The 24,796-nt window shown below is 33.2% G+C and overlaps 3 protein-coding genes across 11 annotated transcripts; 2 read left to right on the top strand and 1 right to left on the bottom strand.

Annotated features, from left to right (window-relative positions):
• Positions 1-338: 338 nt before the first annotated feature.
• Positions 339-11,742, bottom strand: LOC146940258 (uncharacterized). The gene is made up of 13 exons (XM_085753935.1): positions 11,333-11,742; positions 10,594-10,710; positions 9,684-9,748; positions 9,076-9,181; positions 8,342-8,413; positions 6,570-6,629; positions 5,948-6,077; positions 5,671-5,864; positions 5,401-5,585; positions 4,739-4,866; positions 3,850-4,136; positions 2,537-2,774; positions 339-1,255 (listed from the first exon to the last, which is right to left on the bottom strand). Exons 1-13 carry the CDS (start codon positions 11,597-11,599, stop codon positions 504-506), a joined length of 2,601 nt encoding a protein of 866 aa, XP_085610061.1. The 5' UTR covers positions 11,600-11,742; the 3' UTR covers positions 339-503.
• A 4,257-nt stretch (positions 11,743-15,999) lies between these two features.
• Positions 16,000-18,493, top strand: LOC146940259 (protein-L-isoaspartate O-methyltransferase 1-like). The gene is made up of 4 exons (XM_085753945.1): positions 16,000-16,185; positions 16,430-16,700; positions 17,303-17,467; positions 17,944-18,493. The coding sequence occupies exons 1-4, from the start codon at positions 16,015-16,017 to the stop codon at positions 18,192-18,194; spliced, it is 858 nt and encodes a 285-aa protein (XP_085610071.1). The 5' UTR covers positions 16,000-16,014; the 3' UTR covers positions 18,195-18,493.
• Positions 18,210-22,943, top strand: LOC146940260 (uncharacterized). 9 transcript variants are annotated; one of them, XR_015031951.1, is made up of 7 exons: positions 18,210-18,348; positions 19,099-19,241; positions 19,881-20,090; positions 20,582-20,721; positions 21,090-21,170; positions 21,254-21,712; positions 22,581-22,943. XR_015031951.1 is itself a non-coding variant. In XM_085753943.1 (7 exons), exons 3-7 carry the CDS (start codon positions 19,865-19,867, stop codon positions 22,690-22,692), a joined length of 786 nt encoding a protein of 261 aa, XP_085610069.1. In that variant the 5' UTR covers positions 18,210-18,348; positions 19,099-19,241; positions 19,837-19,864; the 3' UTR covers positions 22,693-22,943. The 9 variants fall into 9 exon arrangements, 6 of the variants coding, with proteins under 6 accessions (XP_085610069.1, XP_085610064.1, XP_085610066.1 ...); XR_015031952.1 differs by having other exon boundaries at positions 21,260-21,712; XM_085753943.1 differs by having other exon boundaries at positions 19,837-20,090; positions 21,260-21,486.
• The last annotated feature ends 1,853 nt before the right edge of the window (positions 22,944-24,796 follow it).

Below are 24,796 nucleotides of genomic sequence, written 5' to 3' on the forward strand. Positions count from 1 at the left end.
GCGATGACACTGGTCATAAATTTAATTGCAGCTAATGAATCACTCAATCAAAATAATGGGAAACCTCTACCATGAGCAATTCAAAGATCTTGGAAGATAGCACATAATTCTGCAATGGTAATAGAACAAGCACCAAGATTGCGGGTGGAACATAATGGTAATAGAACAGCCAACACATACTTCCTCTTGCTCTAGCTTTACATTAATTTGAATAATGCAGATGAATAGAAACATAATGGAATGTTTGCGAAAACAAGGCAAGAGGAAGGTGACCTTTTCCTGTGCTCTCGGTTTTAACTTTCTGTGCCATTTAAAGAGTACCAGAAACTAAAGATATGTAATTCATAACCCTTCAAAAAATATATTAAATATATTTTTGGTCAGTCAAAAAAGTTGCATACAACAGCATTACCTAATGAAAACATATAAAAGAAGATAAAATAAATATTGTTACTACCCTGAATTGTGCCTCTTTCGATGGAAAAAGATTCAAAATTGTCCCCTTATTCGGAATCGGAATCGGAATCAGGGTCTCCATCCACAATTTCAGGAAAAGGATCATCATCGTCATCCACGGAATTGCCATGGTCTAACTTAAATTCAAATTGCTGAAGCATATTAGTGTCTGATGACTGAGCTGAACTTCTGCTCTGTGAAGCTAATTCCACATGATTAGCTTCATTATGAGCTATAGCATTGTCTGAAACAATCCTCTCCGCCTCTGTATCAGTAGCTGCATCAACACGAATGTCAATGACGGCCGGATTGCTTGTCGTGCAAGTGGCAGGTTCTTGAAAATGCATGACAGATTCTCCAGGATTATCTGACTTGGATACAGTTTCATTCTCGACGGTTCTCATCTCAACATCTGCACATGTGGTAGTCTCAGTTACCATCTCACTCCTTTCTTGGATATCGGCGCTAGAAGGCAGGGATGTCGTCATTTCAGAAGACTTTTTGGCGTTTTTCGTATTTTCCTTCCATAGCCCACCCATATCATCGTCACCATTTGCCAAATAGTCAGCAAACATATTATTAACACCGTCGGGAGGTTCTGTTTGATGCAAACCAAATGGAGTAGTGTGGTTCCGGCTAGCATATTCATCTCGGAAATTGAAGTGAACTTCATCATAAGTATTGTTGTTTGGAGGGACATAATCAACCAGCGGAAGTGCCCTAGGATGTATAAGCACTTCCAAGGTTAACATAGCATGGGCACAGAACTCAGCAAGCTTTGTTCCAGTTTGTTGTTTTCCTGCAATGACATGAATTTCATGTTGTTGTTCAAGCAAATAGGGAGGAAACCAAATATAATTTCATAAGATTGTAGGTATGAGCATGAAGAAGGTTAAAATGCTATATTTTATTTGATAACTCTATTCAATAATAAAACCGAAAAGAAGAAACTTATATTAAAAGAATCTAATTTATTTATATTACTTAAAACATTCATTCTCAAATAAAAACCCTTCAAACATAGATAGAGATGAAAATCTGGCATATTAGTCCAAATTTGGTCATTGGTTAATTTATCACCCTTTCAGTCACAAACATACCTTGCTGCAGTGTAACCAAACTCTCCAAGTCATAGCTTCTCTCTAAACGTGAGGTAACACAGTGATTTTATGGATTTCCAAACACGGCGATATTGTATTTTTGTTGGTGGTAACTTGGTATGCCATCATGAAAAAGTAAAAGCAAAACGCAGTTGCTAGATCTAATGTAGAGGCTTAATATCCGGCTATAGCAATGGGTACAACAATTGTGTCATGAATCAAAATTTGGAAATGTTAATCGTACTAAGCTATACTGTGATAATAGTGTGGCTTACATATCAACTCAAGTTTAGTCTCCCATAAGAGGGCCAAACATATAGAAAATTGAATTTCACTCTATCTACAAAGAAGTTATTTTCAAGCCAAATTGCTATCAAGTTTACCCTGGTGAGCAGCTTGCAGATAACCTTACAAACCCTCTTTGGGCTCCTTATAACCACTTCATCAATAACAAGTTCAATGCATATGATTGGTATATATTCCAATTTGATAGAAAGTTATGTGAAGGGTCACATATTTAGGGGCTGTATATTGGCTGTCCATTTTCCTTATAACCATAATTAGGATTTTATTTGCATAAAACCATTTTCCAGTTTTTCCTAACTTGTTGAACTTTTTTTAATGAGCCCTAACTTATTGAAGTTAAAGATTGTAGCTCATGTTATATATACAATTGTAATGAAGATTTCCTGAACAATTCAGAACTTTTGTTTTAAGTCCAGAAAAACATGACAACAAATCAAAAATATATACAGTACAGCCCTTAAACAAGTTTACTTTCCAACAATCTCAGCACCAATTGTGAACGCTATTAAAAGTTAAAACTCTATCTGTCTTGTAAGTTGTAACAATACTCAATAATAACTACCATCAAATCTTCCATGCATGAAACCCGATATATTACTACTGCTAAAGTAATCATCAATAGGGACATAAATATCAACAAGAAAAAATAATGTCATATTGAATCATAGAAGTACCTCTTCGGAAAAGTTCAAGGCCCTGTGATAAATATGGGGGCCGCGACACAGAAAGAAAAGACGCCAAAAGAGCACGCAATGCAGCAAGCTGCAAATCTGCTGCAGTTGCAGTAAGTTCCTTTTTCTGAAACACATTTATTTCTTCACTAGATGAACCTTCTTTGAGAGAATCCATTGCTATGACTATCAAAAGACTATCAACTTTGGATCTCCACTGTTCTGATTTTAAATTACCAGCCTGTAAAAAATAAAAAATAAAATAAAAAAACTATTATGCAGGCCCTTGAAAATTGAGAACAAAATTACAATCTCCACTATCAAGAGTCATTCGATGTACCCTTAAAATTAAAGAGAATTCCATGGAGTTTTGGGAGAATCTCCTCTTCAAACACATCAGATAGATATTAAGGGGATAAAAAACTTGCTACAGAGGTAAAGAAAAAAGGAAATGCTGACAGCACTATAATATTTGACCAGTGTTAGAATACAAGACATCTTCTCAGTCATGCACTTTCATGCACCGTCTCAGTAAGACATCTTCTCCGGTGCGTGAGCTACATGCGCCGCCTTACCAGCCTCCATTTGCAACTCCACTTATCCTGTTGTGATCGTCTACCTTGTTGAGAACAACATCTTTCCCTCATTTTTTGGTTTAGCGATAGAATAGTATTTTGGCTCCTCGTTGATGCTATACTTATGGCTGCTTCAAGGAGATTGCTATCTAGGATATGCAACTTCTATTAGGCTCACTGCATACTTTTTTGTTTTGGCAACTATCTTCAGTATATAGTTTCTTTTGGAGGATACCTTGTTCTTCAACAACTTCTAGTCATTAATTTCTCACCAATAATTTTTTTCCTTTATATATTCCTTTATAAATAAGTAAAAGAACTGTTTGGAGTTGGACAAATAAAAGTGTATCTTGTTATGCAATGTCCAAAACTGTAGCTCACCGAGATAGCAATGTCCCAATATTGTGACACTTAAAATAAGAAAATAAGCATGCACAACATTTACCGACATTATTTATGCTTACAGAGTTACAGTAAGAAAATTAGGATGGTTATTGCGTTAGCTTCTTATAATGTTATATGCTATTTGTTTCACACATCTTTTGCGTAAAAATATTAGTACAAAAAACCATCCGACTGGCGTTTTTATTACAATTATTCAGTCTTTACTTAAATGGATTCCTCATCCTTTTCCATCAAATCCTATAATTGCAACAAAACTATAAACGAGAATAGTCATTAAAGGTAGGGAAAGGTTTGTGAAGGGAAAAAAAATAGTTATTTCAAACAAAAGATACATACCACGGTAATAAGAGCCTCTAATGCCTCAAGTGCAGCTACCCTCAGAGAAATTGAAGCAACGGTACATTTCTTTGGAACTTCTACTCCTAAACCACCACCTGCATCATACTCCTGAAACGAACCAGTTGTGCTACTGTGCTTCCTTTTTTTACTACTTGCCGGTAGCGGTGCTACAGTGGAGCCATCAGTATTAGAACCATTTGACAAACCTCCATTCTTCTTCTCTATGGTACTCAAATCATTAATAGCATTATTGACAACTTCCTTTGACAGGCATAAAGCCATTCCTGTTCGATATAATTAATGAGTAAAAGCCATTATGTATGGTTCGATATAGTTTAGTCAAACAGCTAGGAAGGGGAAACAAACAAATTCAGGTCATCAAAAAAGTGGAGCCGAAAAAAGAAAAAATCATCAAGGCGTTTGTGAATAGAGTTGTCGAAACTGTCTGTGGGGAAATATTAACTATACATGGAATCAGATGTAGGATGATGAGATATATGGAAATTAAACAAAAATAAAATACACGTTTAGCCTCATTCATTTATCTTCCCTTCCCCCCCTTTCTCTACCTGTATATTTTCCTTTTCTTTTTGATGGAAATAAAAGCAAATTTGCAAAAGGATTATTGGTAAAAACATTTCCACTTATATACAAATTAAACTTTAAATTCCCCAAAATAACCCCGTCTAAAACATCTCTTTTTAAGGGTGTTTTGGGTTTTCAAGGGTCCCTTCCCTAGTGCGGGAAATAGTGCCACTATTTGACCGTGATTGGGGCTGCCAAAGGACACTCCGTTAATTCACAATGCTAAGGCTAGAGAATAGCGGTCAGCCGCTGCTATTGGTAAACTATGAGCAGAAAGGAAATTCTAAGAGATTTCACATACCAACACCCATGGATATGAGCAAAATTCTTGCAATTGAATAGATCTTAATCCTTAATTCTGGCAGCGCACATGTCTTGAAGTACTTTGTAATGAAACGTACAATGGAGGCAGCATGAGGTAATAGTTGACTGCAATACAAATACGGGCAATGAGTAGAATTCTACTTTCATTCAAGAAATAAATACATCAAACATATATCAGAGGAAACATGGAAATCATGCATGGGAGCAGGATTGAAACACCATAAGAGTACAAGGTCAGCATTTAGATAATTCATAGGACGAATGCTATCTATTGTAGATCCCGGAAAATAGCAGATGGTTGAAATTTGGATACGCTACAATACTACGGTACTCCAATTTGACAACAGTCTGTACTAAATAGTATTTCACGGAACAATAGCAATTTGTTCAAATTCTGCTACGCTGTACCGCTGTTAAAGCCACTATTTGATAACAAGATAGCACATAGAAAAATCATAATATTTAAAACAGGAATCAGAAATTGTCATTAAAGAAAAGACTAAACACAATAATTTACAACATCAAGGATCCAAAAACTTAAAAATTAATTTTACAAAACCCCCTTTGTCATTTCTCTCTCTTTCATTTTAGTCTATTTTTCTTTTGAAAGGAAGGGGTATGGATAACACGCAGCCATACCTGCCTGTCGCCTTTATAATAGCTGTAAGCAATTCCAGGCTACACATATGCAAAACTGGAAGTTCTGAACAAACGTTCTCTTGCTGTCTGGCAGTCATGAATGGCAATGACATTTCTGGCAAAGCGCCATTTACCATCAGAATTCTCTCGACAAGGACCAATAATAGGCGCACAGGTACATTAACCTAACAATTAAATCACATTACTTATCATCATCATTAAACCACAGAATTCTCTGAAGGAACGTGCGTGGGATAAATTAAGCAGTACCTTAACTGGATATGTATTTGTGAGAAGCATGCAGCATCCAGACATGAGTAAAGAGACATTAGATGTCCGCGATTGCTTAGACCTCTTTTTTGTGTTGTTACTAACTTCTTCTGTTGATACATCGCATCCTAAAGGTGGTGGAGGTTGTTTCCCCGGCAGAATTAACAACCCATTGAACTCCTTTCGAATGGTTTCTGCAATGCTTAGAAAAAGATGGTCACGACCTACTTTTCAAGAATGGCTTTTATGAAAACACATAGCACCAACATCTACATACCTTCTTCTAGACCTTGAAATGTCAAATTTAATTGATCATTTATTAAAATCAAAATTTTCTGCATCATCACATACCAGCTTTCTTCATCTCCTTTTGATTTTGGAAGTAATGCTAGGCAATGTGCAAGTTTCTGGATGTACAATATAAAATCAGATGACAGAACACGATTTATGTGTATTTATCAGAGAAATTTTCCATCCAAAATTCAGAATCTAATGTTAAGGACGAGGCATCCTTCTAAACAAGAGGAAAAGAAACTCGTTATTGAATGCTCACAGCATTATTGGATATCTACTAATGCAACTCACTAAAAACCATCAAATGCTGAAACCGACATTAAAGCCAAAAGTTTATACTCCCCGAATATTTTTCATTAACTTCAAATTTTCTGCTTTTCTGAGAAAAACATCACAGAACAAAGAGAATTGGGAACAAGAATTTAAAAATAACAGATTACAAATCAAATAAACACACATAATTTTCAATTTAACAATGTACTAATATATCTCTCTTTGGATCTTGCAAAAGACCCTTTTTGCCCCCTCATCCACTCTTATGCGATCATCGCAATAAACCATACATACCCTAGAAAAGGCTCCTAAAAATTTGATAGTCACATTACCTTCATCATATCATGACTGCATCCTCCAGACACAAGTTTAACTGCAATAGCAGATTCAACCTGCATAAATTCAAAACACTCGTCAAAATCGTGAATACAGCACCAACAAAACTCTTGTGCTTTCCTACACATTTTCATCATAAAAGCAACGGGAAAAACTGGTATAGTTTACATGCAAACACATCATGCCCTTTGTTTTTTAATCATGCAGGTCATAGAGACCCACCGAGGAGTCTTGAACTCAAATAAGTAAACCATATCATGCATGTGCATATGCAAATACACGCTGCAAAAACAGCAATGTCTCAAAAATATTCAAAATGTGCATCCCTTTTACTTGTGCTTTGTATGATTCTTTTAATTAAAGGGTAAACCCAGAAGAGCTCTCCAAGTCCTGTTGGGTAACTAGAGTGTTCATTATGGCCTCATGTAATACAAATTTTGTATAGTTTAGATTGGAAGGCACTGCAATGCCAACCCTGCAATTACTACAACTCGTGATAGTCCAGAAGTTTGTTTCTATCTTCAAAATGACGACTCTATTATATCACTGGTGTTTTTTTTTTAAATGCGGGTGAGAGCACTTGGCTCAATTTTGGAGAGGATATTTGGGTGGTGAATGTTTCTTCCATAGAGGCATTTCCTCAACCCAAGTTACCCAACAGTATCTCTTAATTGTATCATTCGCGAATTAAATTAACTTTTTATAAAATTTAGAGTCCTTTACAAATTGGTATGTTCACATTCAAAAAAAAAAAAAACTTATGTGTTGGGAAAGCTGGCAAAATTATATTTGCTCTTAATTTGAATCCACTTCTACTGCTATCTATCAGTTCAGATAGGATAGATTGGATTTCAGATTCTCTTGATGTGTAAAAAAGGCTCTTGATAAAATCATTGGGAATTCCGAAGTTCCCTCAAAGTTCAAGCTTTTTGTTCAAACAAGGATAGATACAAATATATTGTCAGTGGTTTTGTTAGCCACTTAGCCCTTTATGCTCTTTCTACAGAAATGTGTTCTGTAGCAGTTTAATTTCAGAAACATTACTGCACTTATTTTCGCATTATAAGGAAATTACTTTCCTATAGAACAATCATTCTGGAGTCTTGGTGAACAATATTGTATCCTACTTTAAGCAGGTTTTTATGGCTTCGCTACAATTTTTATAGAAAAAAGGAATGCCAAAATGTTTGGCCTTCAGAACACAGTTTAAGGGCATGTCTAATGTCTTCATCCCTAAGTTTGCTATGGGATAGGATTATCTTCATGCCTTCGCTTCGGTGTTCTATCCCTTGCAGTTTCAAGAGAGGTACCACTTTTAAAATACATCTAATCCTCCACCATTGTAATATACATCTTTATCCTACTAAAATTTATTTTGTACCAAAGACAAAACCATCTTAATGTCAAACAGGCGCTCACAACGGTTGTTCCTCATGTTAATTGATATGCTATCTGGGATGTGTTGCATCAAGGTAAATGAATGCCTAGGTACATTTTAGTGGATATGGCATGCCTCAAACAAGTCATCGGATAAATTATACAGATATTATTCCAGTTAACCATAAAGGAATGCTCAAGCTCTGAATGAGATATTATCAAAATCAAAATTACAATTAAGTTCTTATTCTGGTTAAATAAGTATAAAAGTAAGTTGTGGACATCATACAAGAAAATGGAAATTAAGCATGTAACGAATCTTCTTGTTCTAATTATACATACATGAATTAAGCATGTAAAAAATCATGCGACTAGGGAAGGAGAAGCTTACACTATCATAATGACGCTGAATAGAAAATGGGAATGCAGTTATCAAGGTACATATCACATGAACTCCAGCTTCCTGGATACACCATAATTTGAATAGTGAATAAAACTCGTAAACAAATAAAGATAATTTATGTCCAGATAAATAGCACGTATGTGATGAATGACAAAGAAAGTAGGGTCTATCATCAAAAGCAAGCAAATAAATTAAAATATCATATATATAAAGATTTGTCTGCATTCAGCAAGCATGGGCCAAATAATAAACTTTATATCTTTCACTTATGCTAAGTTTAGCACAATATATTTCATCTCTTAGCATATAAAAATGCATGAGTCCGAGAAGAATACAACAATGAGTCAAAGAATAATACTTTGCATATTTACATGTGAAATTGGTTGCATAATTACAATAGTGTTTGTATATGCGTTCTTTTTATGTTGTTAACTAAGCATTATATGATAAAGCAATGATTACATATATGATCTATCAACATATGTTTTACATCAATGTTTAAATGCAACTCTAAGCACAACTACATATACTTCAAAACAAGTATTTCTCCTTCAACAAATTTACAGGAATAGAGTTTATCACTTTTGCTTTCGACATGAAAATATAATGTAACCACTAAAAATATAAATATACCTCCATCCATTGTACTATGATGGAAGCTTTTTCATTGTCTATGTTGAATAGAAGCTAAAATTTCAATAAAGTTCGAATTAATAACTTACCCATACTGCCTCTGAGTTGTCATCGTGTAACATCTTTAGAACAGGCTGAACAACTTTTACAGCAGAGGCAGACCCGTCTTTCTTGAACTTTGGAAATCCACTTAACCTAGCATTCATAACAGAAATTTAATACAGGTAGCTTCCAGCTGATTCAATGAAGGCAGAACTTACCAGCAACAGTACTAGAAAATGGGCCGACAGGCTATACTAATTTGACATGTAATACAAACAACTGAGAGAAAATGCTCAACAAAATCAGTATTGGACTTACTCTAGCTTTAAGACTAAATGCATCGCTATAGTAATGTTGTTTTCAAAAAGACCCTATGATCTATTTATAGTTCAGAAATTTAGCTTCCAATTAAGCATATGAAATTGAAATGTCAAATTTAGGCAACTTGATAGGACCCATCATTTGTAAATAGTTAATGGAATATCACTGATTTACATTTCCAGACTATCAAATATTCTTTGACAGGTAATTTAATCTTATTGTTCACAAAGCATACGCACTGCTCTCAAGCAGCACCAAACATGGGTATAATACATATTCCAATAATTGAATCAACCAATGGGACTTCCTTTTAGTAAGAAAAGAAATATCTAACCTTGCAAGTAGATCAGATATGGAAGCACAAGCAGCCACCCTCACTAAATGAGATTCTTCCGGTGACTGTAATATATAAAGATCACGGAACACATCATGATTAAGTAAAATTTAAGATTTTATTTCAGCAATTTGAACATTGATTTTCAAAGATCCAAAGAAATAAATAAGTGACGTCTGTGTTGGAGGCACATGAAGTCTAAATCATTCAACTAGGGAGATACAATGCATACGATATCCATTAGATAAAGAGAGATAAGAAATTATCAATTTTATGGTATCAAACTTGGTTTATGAGTCAATTTTAGAGCAACAAGGTAATACTACTCATCTTTAAGTTTGAGTTGGGCGTAACTCAACCCTACAAAAGCGATTTATAAGGTGAGGGACGCCTCACACCTATAAACACATTTTCAGGCTATATCTTAATTCTCATCCAATTTGGGACACTTGACACATACCCCTCACAGAAGGACTGGAGTGTGACTCAAGTGGGCCAATTGCGGGTGGCCTAACAGATCTAGGATAGGGCTATACCGCTATAGTGTAGCGGAATTTGGACAAACCGACCGCTGTTGTTTTGCAATGCACTATTTAGTACAAAATGTTGTCAAATAGCTGCTATAATGGCGTTGTAGCACTATTGTGTAGCTGATTTTTAACAATCCACTATTTTCCGCTATCTGTGATTGACAACATCGGTTGTGACCTCAATACCATCTTAAAAATTTGGTTGGGACTAACTCAACCCTACAAGACCGCACTAAACATTTTAAGGCCATGCTGACACTCTCAACATAAAGGATGTTATAAACGTGCACTAAACAATAGTTGATATATTCCCAAAAGGAAGAATACAAGAAAGCTAGTTAGAGAATTATGTGCAGCCATGGAAAAGAACAACTGATTACCTGTAGAGAAGTTAGCAACTTCTGGAACCACACAGTGTAAGATTCTTCAAAACGATCAAAACTGCACTCTTCACAAGTAACCCCTAGCAAGGATATTCCTGCCCAACGCTTATCAGGCTGGGGTAAAAAAAAAAGGAAAATCCAGCCATTTCAATTAATTGATTAGTCAACTCAGACTGAATAACCAAAAAAAAAAAAACTTCAAACTTCAAGACTAATCACTTCATATTAAAAGAAAAAAAACGTACAATTGTTTGGATAAACAACTTATTTAAGTGCTTATCATAAAATTGCTGATAAGCTACATCTAAAATATGGTACAATTGTTTTCATATAAGCTATTTTCATAAGCTATCTCGTAGAGTTTATGGAAATAAGACGAAACTGATTATAAACATACCATAGGCTCTGTTTGGCAATGCCAGATTTTGAGCTTATAGCTTATAAGCTCATATGACAAAAACTCGCTTGGTAGCATTTGATAAGCTAATTCAATTAATGTATAGCTTAATATTTTTTACTCTCAATTTTACCCTTGTCATCTTACTTGAAAAAATTGAATACTAATTAAACATATATCATTTCATACTTATAAGTTAATTCAACACTAACTTCGCCAAACACTACAAATTCGGTCAGTTAGCTTATAAGCTATTCACTATGAAAAATAAAACCCAGTAGCAGAAGCATGTATGTTGAATACCCAAAAAGCATAGTAGTGAAAAGTAATAAAATTTACCTCATGGGAAGAAATAAGGAGCAAAAGACGGTCGACCCATGAAGTGAAAGATGATTTCAAAGCTTTAATTAGTTTAGGGTCCAACGATTCGGTTACAGAGTCGGATAAAAGAGAGTGTGTTTTGATCAAAGAGACAACTTTGGAGAGCTCAGAAGGATTGGAAAAGGGATGATCCGCGCTAGGGAGGTGTTCTCTGATGAGAGTGTTGAGCAAGCGTGGTTTGAGTGCAACGTCGTACATGTCTTTGAAGTGCTCAAAGGCTGCCATTGGAAGGGACGGAGAGTGGCGGAGCAACCGCAACAGGAGTGGAGATGGGCGGCGAGCGGCGGCGTTGTGGCAGCAGGGGAGTTTTATGTGACAGTGGCCCAAGTTTTGTGCTCCTTAAGCCGTCGTTGTGGGTTTTGGGTTTTAGGTTTTGAGTTTGGCAACACACTGAATAAAAATATTTGATTTTTATTTTCTTCTTTTTTTTATGGCTAAGTTAATTGTTAAAAAAAAAAAATATATATTATGCGTAACCCTTTAGTGTGTTTCTTTCAAGTTTACCAATTTATTTTTAGGAATAACATTTCTTGGAACATAAAGATGAGAATTTTATTTTAGAAAAAAGACGTTTGATTGACATTATAATATTACTAGGAACCATAAAAGTAGGGATTATAATAGGTAATTACACATAAAATTATTCTCATCTATATGGGAACATTCTTCCCGCCCTTTTCTTTTGGAAAAATTTTCTATTCCAGGAAAGTTTTATACTTGGGAATAAAATTTAATAAACTTGTAACAAACAAGCATACATGTTTCTATCATTTTATTCCTAGGGATCTACAAATATAACTTGAAACAAACGCACCTTTTGTATATCACGAAAAAAGAGTATGTTAATGTGGAATTTGATCATGGAGAAAGTCTAACTTGGTCACAAACATAAATAAAAATGACTTAGCTACACACATAGATAAGAAAAGTTTAAAGATAAAAGTAAAAAATGGTGTGACTAATTTATTTTTCTTTTAATTCTCTCTATTTATGTATGTGTGCCCAAATATTTTTTATTTGGGTTTGTGACTAGGTAAGAATTGCTCTTGGTCCGGATGTAATTAAAGTTCGTCCAATAATTGTTTCACTTGAAATTGAACTCAAATAATTTGTCGTTTAATGAGGTTTAATAATCACTTGAATCAAATTGTTTGGTTAAATTAATTATTATTTATTTGATTAGAATAAAAGGGTTCTTCTAAAAAATGTGGTTAATGAATATTAAATGATTGATCACCTCCGAAATTTTAACTTCGTGCAATTATCCCCTGAAATTTACATAACATCCATAAAGCTCTTGTTTTGTCAAACATTTGTTAGTTTACCCTTTAGTGTGTTTCTATTGGTACCTCTATTAGTGCTCGTAACTAATAGGTACCAATATTTTCTTCATCAGATGAGAGTCCTTGTTAGGTAACTGACGAGTAGAAATCTTCTCCCTTTGTTTAGAATAAATGGATAATGTCATTTGATGAGAGATTGGTACAAAAAAAGTATGTAGTGGGTCCTACCAGGGTCGTATCTGAGGCAGGGCGACCATTCTAGGCCCCAAAAAATAAGTACGAAATTTGGTCCCAACAAAAAATTTAGGGGTTCATTAGAGCATCCACAATGGTAGTCCACTAATAGGCTTTTAATGGTCCCCACATGTACACCTCATTTATTTATAATTTTTTAATAAAAGTTCATATTAAGAACTCAATGACTTCAATAACAATACACTAACATGGACTCCAATGAAAAGTGTTTAAATAGGTCCCACTAACTTTACATAATTATATAAAAAGTAATTTATTTATTAAATTATAAATTACCTCATAAAATATTACTTCTTTTGAAAGTGGAAGCAACTTGTACATATTTTATTACTTCTTTTAAATGTGAGACTCGTTAGTTGCTCAAGAGAGAGAGAGTCCTTGTATAGTTGGCTGTCACTTAATAAAGACTCTTTTTTTTTCCTTCAATGGAGGGTCCTTAACCGGGAGTGGTCCTTGTTAAGTAAGGAACCCTTAAGGACCCCCATTGGAGATGCTCTTAGGCCCAAAAAAATATATTTAATTATGTCAATGATTGTGGCATCTATAGAAAGAAGTTTTTCGAAGTTAAAATTATTGAAAAACTACTAAGATCATCAATGTGACAAGAAATGTTTAATGATCTAGCCATTTTATGTATTTAGAAAGATATGGAGGCTATTTGGATTGGCTTTTGCAAAGCCAAAAGCAATTCTATACAGTTCCAAAAGCAATTCTACAATATTCCAACATGTTTGGTTTGACTTTTTAGAATTGTTTTTATCCTCCAAAAGCAATTCTCCATGAAGCTACAAATCCTAGCTTCTAACTTTTCTAGAATCAATTCTCCAATAAATTTTATATTTTATTATTACAACCTATTATTTTCCTTTATTGCCCTTTATCAATTCTCCTTCTTTATCAATTCTCCTTTAGCTATGTCTATTTTAGTAATTATACATTCAAAAGCAATTTTGATCAAAATCATCGAAACAACATTCTGTTTGTTTAATCAATTCTACATAATTGTATCCAAACATAAATCAATTCTCTCAGAATCAATTCTGTCAGAATCAATTATATTCAAAGCTGAACCAAACACACACATGATAGAACATATTGATGTAGACACAATTATTAGTGACTTTGCATCTATAAATGATCGTGTGAATTGTTTTGTTTGAAAGTTTAAATACTAAATGAAAAATTAAATATTTTTTGTATGAAGTTTGATGTTTTTGTTAGATAATTTCTTAACATAGTAAAAACTATCTTCTTCAAGCAAATTATTTTCACAGTTTAAAAATTTTATATTTATATACTCATTATTTGGTACTTAAATCATATGTTCGTCCTAGGCCATCAAAATTTCAGAAACGACATTGGGTCCTACCATTAAGTGGTTCCACTATAATTAACTATTTATGTTTTTTCTCAAACTTTTATGTGTTTTTATATCTCTAAATAGAAGAAATATTGAGAGTAATAGATAGGGGTGTTCAAATTCAAACGATCCAAATTAAAACCGCAAACCGATAAAAAAAATTTAAAATCGTACAAAATCGAATAATATTGGATGTGTTTGTGTGATACTTTATGAAAACCGATTGGATTTATCAGATTTTGGATTGATTTTTCAAAATCGAACCAAACCGAACCGAATCGTATAATATATTTTAATGTATATTTCCATTTTTATAAGTATAATATATTATATTAAGCTGTTATTTTTTTTTCTTTTTAATTCTTTTAATACTACATATGAGTTTAATTTAGTCAATTTTGTTTCAATTTCATATGTTTCAAAGATAATCAATAATTTTTATTTTGTACCATTAATTTTTCTATAAATCATATGTTATTTCCTCAAAAAAAAAAATATAAATCATATGTTATATTTCGTATCAAATCTATTATTTTATCATATTTTTATAAGATTATTACTAATAAAAAAAGTTTTAATTTGGATATCAAAAAACCAATTTAAATTAAACTGCATTAAATTGGATCGGATCAGATCGATTTTTTAAAATTAATCATCCAAAATTGAATCGAATCACATATAATTTTATTTTGGGTTAATTAAGTTTTTGGTCCCTATAAATATATGCAGTTTTGTTTTTAGTCCCTATAAAAATAAATGACACTTTTTAGTCCCTACAAAATTTTTCGTTAGTGTTTTTAGTCCCTGTTAAATTAAAATTTGTTTAATTATGCTTAAAATTTTAAATTTTTTAATGATTTTTTACATACTTGTTTAAAACATTATAAAACATTCCGCCGCAATAAGTTAGCTCAAAATTTTATTTTTAGATCAAAATTTTCGTTAGTTTTATCTTGAATTTTTGGCGTTTTAAAAAAATTATATTTAATTCATTACATGTTAAAAAATTCTAATTTTTTATAAAACAGATTATTATAATGTTCTTAACATGTCTGTTAAAATCATTTAAAAATATAAAAGTTTAAGTATAATTAAACAAATTTTAATATAACAGGGACCAACACATACTTTTAGTCCTTGTAAAATTAAAATTTGCTTAATTGTGCTTAAACTTTTAAATTTTTAACATATTTTTTACATACTTATTTATAACATTATACAAAGTTCCTCCGCAAAAAAGTAACTAAAAATTTTATTATGAGGTCCAAATTTTCATTAATATAAATTTGAAATTTTGGCTTTTAGAAAAATTCATATTTAATTCATTACATGTTAACAAACTAAAAGATTTTATAAAAGAGTTACGATGTTATGAACAGGTCTGTAAAATATCTTTAAAAAATTTAGAATTTTAAGCATAATTAAACAAATTTTAATTTTACACGGACTAAAAACCCTAACGAAAAATTTTGTAGAGACTAAAAAGTGTGATTGATTTTATAGGGATTAAAATCAAAACTGCAGATATTTATAGGACCAAAAACTTAATTAACCTTTTTATTTTTAATTTGGATGATTTTTTTCCTCAAATTCGATTCAAAACGCGAACACCCTTTGTAATAAATTGAGACGATCCTAGATGACTCTCGTTGAAGATGTTTAAAAAAAGAAATGGTTGACACGTGTATATGGTATATTGATGATTGGAAAGAAGATTGTGGAAAGTGTGAGAAAAGGTAGAAATGAACCCTGTACTGTTGGCATATGATTCCCTCCGCGTGTCTTGTTATGCTGCAGCAACAACAACATCAACACGCACTTCTCCTCAGAACCACCGTCCTGTTTCTCTATCTGTGTTCCAATTCCAAAACCCTAATTTCCTCACGGGGAACACTATCTTCCTTAAGATGCAGGTAACTAATTAACTAATTTTACCTTTTTCCTACTATTTCTCATTCATTGCATTGCATATTTCTAATTTCTCTCTTTTAAGGGTATACATATATGGAATATATATTAATTATATATTGAAATTTGCAATTATGAAATATCAATATATGGAATAAATATCAATTAAGAGAAAAAGAGGTTACACACTGTATTTTCTTATTATAAGAAAATTTGTATGTATTCATGGTTTTACTACAATAAATACAGAGATTCTGCTCCGTGAGTGGCATAAGTAAGAACAAAGAAATGGTGGAGAGGATGCAGAATTTTGGAGTAATCACATCAAGTAAGGTGTCTCAAGTAATGGAGACTGTTGACAGAGCTTTGTTTGTCCCCAGTGGATCATCACCCTATGATGATAGCCCCATGGCCATAGGCTACAATGCCACCATATCTGCACCTCACATGCATGCTACCTGCCTTCAGTTGCTCGAAGACAATTTACAACCTGGGATGCACGCCCTCGACATTGGCTCTGGTATATACTGCACTGCTTAGTCAATGGACCTATTTATAATTATTTCTTGCTTTCCTAGATATGCATTCTGTTACTTTTTGTGATAATTTAATTTTTCGTTGTTGTGTTATGGTATGGCATAAATAAATGAACTAGTTAAAATCATCAAGGTACTGACTTAATGTCGTGTGTTGATGCGATTGAATATTGAGATAGATGGTATAATTTACACTAATTAATGATAAGCGGTAATGATAAGGATAAGTAAAAAAGACAGAATATTCTTGCCCAAAAACTAGATTGCATACAATGTGGATTAAGAGTAGCTTATGAGCTATACTTCAACCTTCATCCTTGGACGAGTTATATAGTTTGAGCAAGATAATGTGAAGATGTTATGATAACATACCATGACTGTGTTTGTTGAAAGGCAATTAGAATCAAGGTTCTCCGCGCAATCCCAATTCAGGGTGGATATTTGTTGGTTTGAAGATGTGATATGGAACGACCGATGTTCTATATCAGAGCAGTTTTATCTTTGTTTTTGCTTTTCAGCTTTTTCTAATCATTGTTCTCTGCCTGCGGTGTTTATAGTTTCCACCTTTTTTTGTCCGTGTTTGCAGGAACAGGGTATCTGACTGCGTGTTTTGCGTTGATGGTTGGACCCCAAGGCTGTGCTGTTGGCGTGGAGCATATTCCTGAATTGGTTTCCCTTGCAAAAGAAAATATTCAGAAAAGTGCTGCAGCTACACAATTGCAAGACGGTTCCCTTTCTGTTCATGTTGGTGGTATGATTCTAAAATTTCTGTGAATCAGAAAGATTGAAGCTTTTCATCTTAGCATGGCAATTGAATCTAGTTGACTATGAAAGTTGAATTTAGTCCTTGTTCCAGGTATAAGGGACAAAAACAATGCAAATGATTAAAAAAATTAATTCTGTTAGAGTCCTAAAAATAAACGAAGAAAATATAACCTATTTATCAAGATGTATTATTTCCTTGAGGCCATCAAGTCCACTAAAACAGAAAATAGAGATGACCCGAAAGTATTGTTCTTGCTACGATTATCTGATCTTTTAGTGTGGTACTATATTCATGACTATTAAATCTAGTGGATTCACTAATCTATGGCTGCATTATTAAACAAGATTATATTAATCTTTGTTGAGGAATCAAATCATATCCATTTAAAGTGTTGAATTATTGTTTGTACCAAACAAGAAATAATGAAATTTCAAATATTTGATTAATTGTTATGTTTACAGATGGAAGGGAAGGTTGGCCAGAATTTGCTCCATATGATGCCATTCACGTTGGAGCGGCAGCACCAGAAATTCCCCAACCGCTCATCGACCAGTTGAAGCCTGGTGGGAGAATGGTGATTCCTGTAGGCAACATATTTCAAGATTTGAAGGTGGTGGATAAGAATTCTGATGGTTCTATCAGCGTCCGGACTGAGACCTCCGTTCGTTATGTGCCCCTCACTAGTCGAGAAGCTCAACTTCGCGGCTACTAAGAGGAATCTGAAATCCTGAATTTCGGAAGGTTAATGCCTCAGGTGTCAGTGTTTGGAACTTGAATGCACACACTTGGAATTTGCATAGCTAATGTTTCATGAATTTTGGAAGGTTTAAGTTATACAGATGTCTATAAATGGCTGGAACTTGGATGTAAGCACATGCTGTTAGGATTTGTATAGTAAAATGTTTGTGTTCTTCTAACAAGTTAGATTCATGTAAATCACTTGCAGCAATAATCATTTTGATATAATATATGAAATATATGAAACTTGTCTTCTGTTTTTATGTTTTTTAATTTGTGGACTTTTTATGTTGTTTTATGCTCTACACAGTTTTAGATTTTATTACTTCTGCGAACTTTTAAAATTTTTTTTTTATTGAAATTTGTGTGAACAACTTAATTTTTGGTGATAATTAAGTTAGTATTAGATACTATTTCCTACCTCTATGGTATGTTAATCCATATCCAATTGGTAAGGATTCATCTCAGATTTTACAAGGACCAAAATTCAAATATCGTTGTCGATATAATGACCGTGTTGATGTCAAGATTCAACTTATCTAAATTATATTGCATTAATAAAATTATTTTTTGCAACTTCAATGAACAAATCTATTCTCTGTAAAATTTCAATTTTAGTGTTGTTTTGAGATGATCCTTATTCTAATTCTTTTAAACCAAAAGAAAGATCTATAAGTTATTTTGGTCCTAAATAATTAGGATCTATATTACATACATATTTAGTAAATTGCTAATAGAACTCTAAACTATATGAAGTAAAATCACATCGATCATTAGCATATAGATTTGGCCTAATTACTTGTATAATGCAGTCCATGGTTAGAATGTCACGTGTGAGACATCTGTAGTCAATATGTTTGTGTTTGTGTTTGTCATAGCTCTTATGAAGAAAAGTAATGCAAAGAGTAATCAATACACCATTGTCTTACGATGAAGAAGAAGAAAATTATGATGATGGGTGGTGCATGTATGGTGATGTCAGAAGAAGAACTCATTCACAAATCTCACCTGTCTTACTCTGGTATTTGTTTTTCTCTCCCTCTTGCTACTTCATTTTTTTTGTTTCCATCTTCCCTTTGAGCTTGAAATATGGCTTTTCTTATCCCTATGCTTTTTCAGTTTCTGCTTTTCCCCTAGTCCAGGGAAACAAAACAAAACAAAACCTTTTGGCTTACATTTTGCAATAATTTATATAAACTATTGAGTAAATTGGTCTAGTTCATTCAACAATGTTTAGCCCAATAAAGCCAAAATTCAGGGTTTTTGAAGTTATTATTATTTGTCTGCTACTCAAATTTGCATAAACTTTAGTGTAAATTCGACCAATGAATGTGTTCCAGGTGTTCTTCATCTGTACAAGTAACCGTTTCCTTTGAAGTCAGTACTATTTCACAAAGGCCTTCTTGGCTTTAAGGCTAATCACAATTTCTTAGCTTATTTTAATCATAATGTTCAGTTTATGGAAAATTAGAATTTAATAGAATAATTAATAATTGTTTTCCATTTGTGCTTATCACAATTTACACACACACCCTCATTCAAGAGTTTTTGTTATATAACCCAACAAATGAAAAAAAAAACTGTTCAGTTTCTTATGCCTCGTTGTTTAACAAAAGGTTGCGTGAGACTGATTGTTGAGTGACAATGACGAACTGCACAGAGGAAAATAACATGAGCGCTTCATCTTCAACAACTCCTACCGAGGTGCCAGAAAGTTCTGTTTTTGACAATTTGGCTTCAATGAAGCATGAACTTTCTGATATCGATGAACGCTTGAGGTCATTGAGAAGGATCCGAACTCGTGGCCCAAGAAAATATGTTATTGGGAATAAGGTTGATGCTGACAGTTCTTCTTCTGGGGATGAAAAAGGTTGTTTTTTATTTAATTTGATTCTGATATCTTTATGTGTATGAAAAACTTTTCTTTTGTTTAATAGCGGCATAACAAAAATTAAAAATAAATGTTGATACATTAGAATTGAAGCCAGATTAATAAGTTATGTTTGATCTATATATTTTATTGTGCTTGGATGTGTTTTGCTGACTAGATTTGATCATATGTCAAGTCTTTAATTTAGCTCTGGATTTTCTGAGTATTGATTGAATGATCCATGAAGGTGTGTTGTATATTTGGATGGTAGACAAAGGTAAAAAAGGGTGGTGAAAAATTAAAGCCTCTAAACCAATTTAGATGATTTCAATTTTGTGCATCTGTATCAGTGCAAGACATACAATTAATTAATTAATTAATTTATTTATTCAACTTCTCTTTTATTTTGAGATGTACTTTGTATGTCATGCAAAATGAAGTTCTTGTGCTAGAAATAACTTGCTGATGTTGATCCATTTTGAACCGAACAGAAGGTACTTCAGTCTTTAATCCAATTGTTCTGGATGATGATTCTCCACCAATCATAAAGTGTCCTGGATGTGATTTTGACATCAAAGTGTCTCCATTATGCAACTATTCGGAAGATCCAACATACAACTCACGTACTATGGTATGACCTCCTGTATTTTATAATTTATGTTCAGAAAAACTTACTGATAAAGTATATCCATTTGTTTAGGATTTGGTTTGATAGATTTGATAACTGGACTAATGACTTTGTTTTATAAATGGATGTCTTTGCTTAGATTGTCGTGAAATTGAACAAAATTTTGATATAGCTGCCTGGTATAGTGCACTGTTCTGATCTTAATAAAAAGGCGAGCATGAGGCAACCATTGTAGTAAAAAACTAAAGATAGAAAATGAAATAGGACATTTCTAAACATTTGATCCTTGTATAATAAAATTTGACAATGGTATAGTACTTAGTTGTAATTGAAATTTGATATCTGAATGGCTGTTTCACTCTTCCTATCAGATTTGTCCAATGTGTAATGAAAATTTAGGGGAGGATGCAACCAGGATGGGGCAGAGTTTAAGCTTCCCAATCTTGCCAAAGGTATCTGTTACTTGTCTTGTCATTTATGCGCTTTAATTGTAACATAGCCTAGTTTCAGTGTAGGAGTATTTGATTCTTTTTAGTTTCAGCCCATTTCGAACCCGTGGAGAATGGGTGTCCCCATTGATGAATGGGAATTGTATGACAACATAAATCCTTCCTGGGGAACCAAACACAATCCAACTTCTGATTCACATTTGGCACTATCTCGGGACAATGTAGATGTTCCAAGCTCCAACGAGTTTTTCTCAGATGAAGATACCATCAGTGATGCCTCAGACGTTACCGATGCAAATGATATTCCCATTGGAAAAAGGTATGATCCTGCTTTTGGATAAGTTATAAATATCAACTGTACTCATGAGTGAAAATGTCTATCTGAAGTTAAGATCACTGTAACTCATTCATTGTTCTCTACATTCAATAAAAATATTGCTTCTTGTGGTATGAGGGGTAACCTTGGCGCAACTGGTAAAGTTGTTGTCATGTGACTGAAAGGTCACGGGTTCAAGTCCTGGAAACAGCCTCTTCTGTAAAACAGGGTAAGGCTGCGTACAATACACCAAATGGTGGGACCCCTTCCTGGACCCTGCATATGCGGGAGCTCTAGTGCACCGGGTTGCCCTTTTTATTGCTTCTTGTGGTATGGAAAATTATGCACCTGATAGTGTTACCATAGATTTCCAAATTATTGTACTTTACAGTACATTTCTCAGTTATCTGCGGATCTACAGGATATCACTGAGAGTTTATTCTGTGGCAGATTATCATGATGAGACATTACATATAAAAAACAAGACAGTTATTATATTGCCGCTTTTCGGATTTTTATTTCTCTAATATTTTTTTCTGTTTTAAGGTTACTTTAAAAGATACGGGAGGTGTGTGTATATGATATCATATTCTCAGCAATTTAAAAGGATCACGTAACAAGAGATTTACTCAATAATCTATCGTTATTGTCTTTCTGAATATGAAAACTCATTCCAAACTATGAATAAATTTTTATTGCTAAAATTACTTGACTGTTAATGTGGTGTGATGGTGGTTATTATATTCCTGTGATATGGTTTACAATTACATATAGTTTTTCTCTTTGACTATGCTTATTCAATTACTTGCAAAATGTGGAGCAATATCTAACCTTTAGTACATTCCATACATATATGTATTAAATATCTGGTGCATTAAATTTTGACTTTGACTATGCTTATTCAATTACTTGCAAAATGTGGAGCAATATCTAACCTGCAGTATATTTCATACATTTATGTATTAAATATCTGGTGCATTGAATTTTGACTTTGCTTTAGTGTTTTTTCAAATTAGTTGTTGAAATGAGGTTTTATGAAAAGTATCTTCCTAAACACGCCCAATGCTGAAATTGTGGTGATGGTTTTATGTTTGCAGCTCTGGCGGAGCAGAAGTAGCGGATACCGGCCATGAAGAGGATGTTCAAGAGAGAAGTAACAAGGTTGCTTTTGCTCAAGAGTTGTTTATGTCAGCTTTATTCTCAGAATAATTGATAGGACAATTAGTCAATACATTGTGAGGAATTGCTTAATTACATCTTGAGATAGCTTTCATGCTTGTAAAATTTACAGCATTGGCTTTTATTCTGGTGCATGAGTTATTATTATGGGATAATTATAAATATTTTGGATATCGGATAGCTAGCAAATTGGATGGTTGGCTCCATTTTGTGGTCATGTGTTACTGAACAATTTAGTGATATTTATATATAAGTTTATGTTTTATATTTCTTTATTATCAGTATGATTTGCATACTTTCATGGCAATGTTTTGAAATTTAAATTGGAAATCAAATCGACAAGACTTCTTGGTCATGATTCGATAACTAAACCAGATATCCTTACAAGGATCGAAGACAGAACTTGTGGTCTTATCGGCAAAACAAGGATACCAAATTTGGTTTTGGTTATTTTAAATGTTGCAACAGGTGGTATTATGTGAGCTTGTGCATTTGTATAAGTTTTTCTACTGTTCTTTTATTTTGAGATGTACTTTGTATGGCATGCAAAATGGAGTTCTAGTGCTAGAAAAAACTTGCCGATGCTGATCCATTTTGAACCTAACAGAAGATATTTCAGTCTTTAATCCAGTTGATCTGAATGGTGATTCTTCATCGGTTATAAAGTGCCCTGGATGCGATTTTGACATAGAAGTGTCTGAGTTACACCACTATTTGGAAGATCGGACATACAACTCATATACTATGTTCAGCAAAACTTACTAATAAAGTATTTTCCGTTTTTGTTAGATTTGATTTGGTAGATTTGATAACTGGACTAATGACTTTGTTTCTTTTATAAATGGATGTCTTTGCTTGGCTTCTAATAGAATTGAACAAAAGTTTTATATATCTACTTGATATATTGCACTGTCCTGATCTTTACAATATTAAGAGCATAAAACAAGCATTTTAGTCAAAAACTAAGAAAATAAAATAATACATTTTTCAACATTTAACACAGGTACTTGGTTATAATTGAAATTTGGTATCTGAATGACTGCTTTACAGTCCTGTTTGTGAACAATTCACCCTTACCAAGCCTGCAAGAGGTATTTGTGATTTATGTTCTTTGATTGTAACATAGCTCAGTTTCTGCGTCGGAATATTTGATTCTTATCTAACTCGATTCTATTTATTGATATAACGAATATATCATAGCGGACATTGTCCACTTGGAACCCACGACAATACGACATCTCGAATGTTGGTTGGATATTGCATGACAAGAAACATGCCTTTTGGGGAAAGGCATGTTTCTTGCTTAGTTTCATGCTTATTGTTCAGTTATATCAATACCTTAAAGGATCATGTAACAAGAGGTTTACTTAGGAATCTATCATTATTGTCTTTTTGAATAGGGTAGTGCTATATCTCTCAAGAAAATCCTCGCGAAAATATCTTGATTGACAATTCCATATACTTAAAACTAATTGCCAATGGCTATTAAAAGTTAAAACTAGTTATACAAGTAACTCTAGCACTTTGATCAAACAACCTTCTCTCCACATACTCATTTTTAAAACCAATTATATTTAACCATAACAAAAGAGTTTATTACATATTCATGATTGTTTTACCATATCATTACAATCAAACCATAGAGTTAATATAGGTTTAACTAATACATGATTACTTAAAATCAACATAAAAGGAAGACTCAAGGACAAACACGTAACATAGGTTTAAGCTAGAGGTGTGATGTTGTTGTAGACAAGATGTCTGTCTTGCTTTGTGAATTGGAATGAGTCCCACTGTGATGGTTAGTTAGGGAGAAATTTTGTTCTGCCCAGGGGATTGAGCTGCGAAGTAGGTTTAGAGCAATAAAGCAAGATTTTGCGTATTTGTGTTTTTTTTCTTCGGGAAATCACTTTTGCTATATTAATTAAGCATTATCCTTTTGAATATGAAAACCTTCATTCCAAACCTTGAATGAATTTTTATTGTGGTTAATATATATATTTTTTGGGATCAAATTACTGTTATCGTGGTTAATATATTCCTGTGATATGGTTTATAATTACATTCTTTTTCTCTTTGACTATGCTTATTTAATTACTTGCAAAATGTGGAGCAATATCTAACCTGTAGCACA

The sequence above is a fragment of the Medicago sativa genome, chromosome 3 (genome assembly GCF_051527215.1).
Source record: "Medicago sativa cultivar Bolivia chromosome 3, Bolivia_mono, whole genome shotgun sequence".
Classification (NCBI taxonomy): domain Eukaryota; kingdom Viridiplantae; phylum Streptophyta; class Magnoliopsida; order Fabales; family Fabaceae; genus Medicago; species Medicago sativa.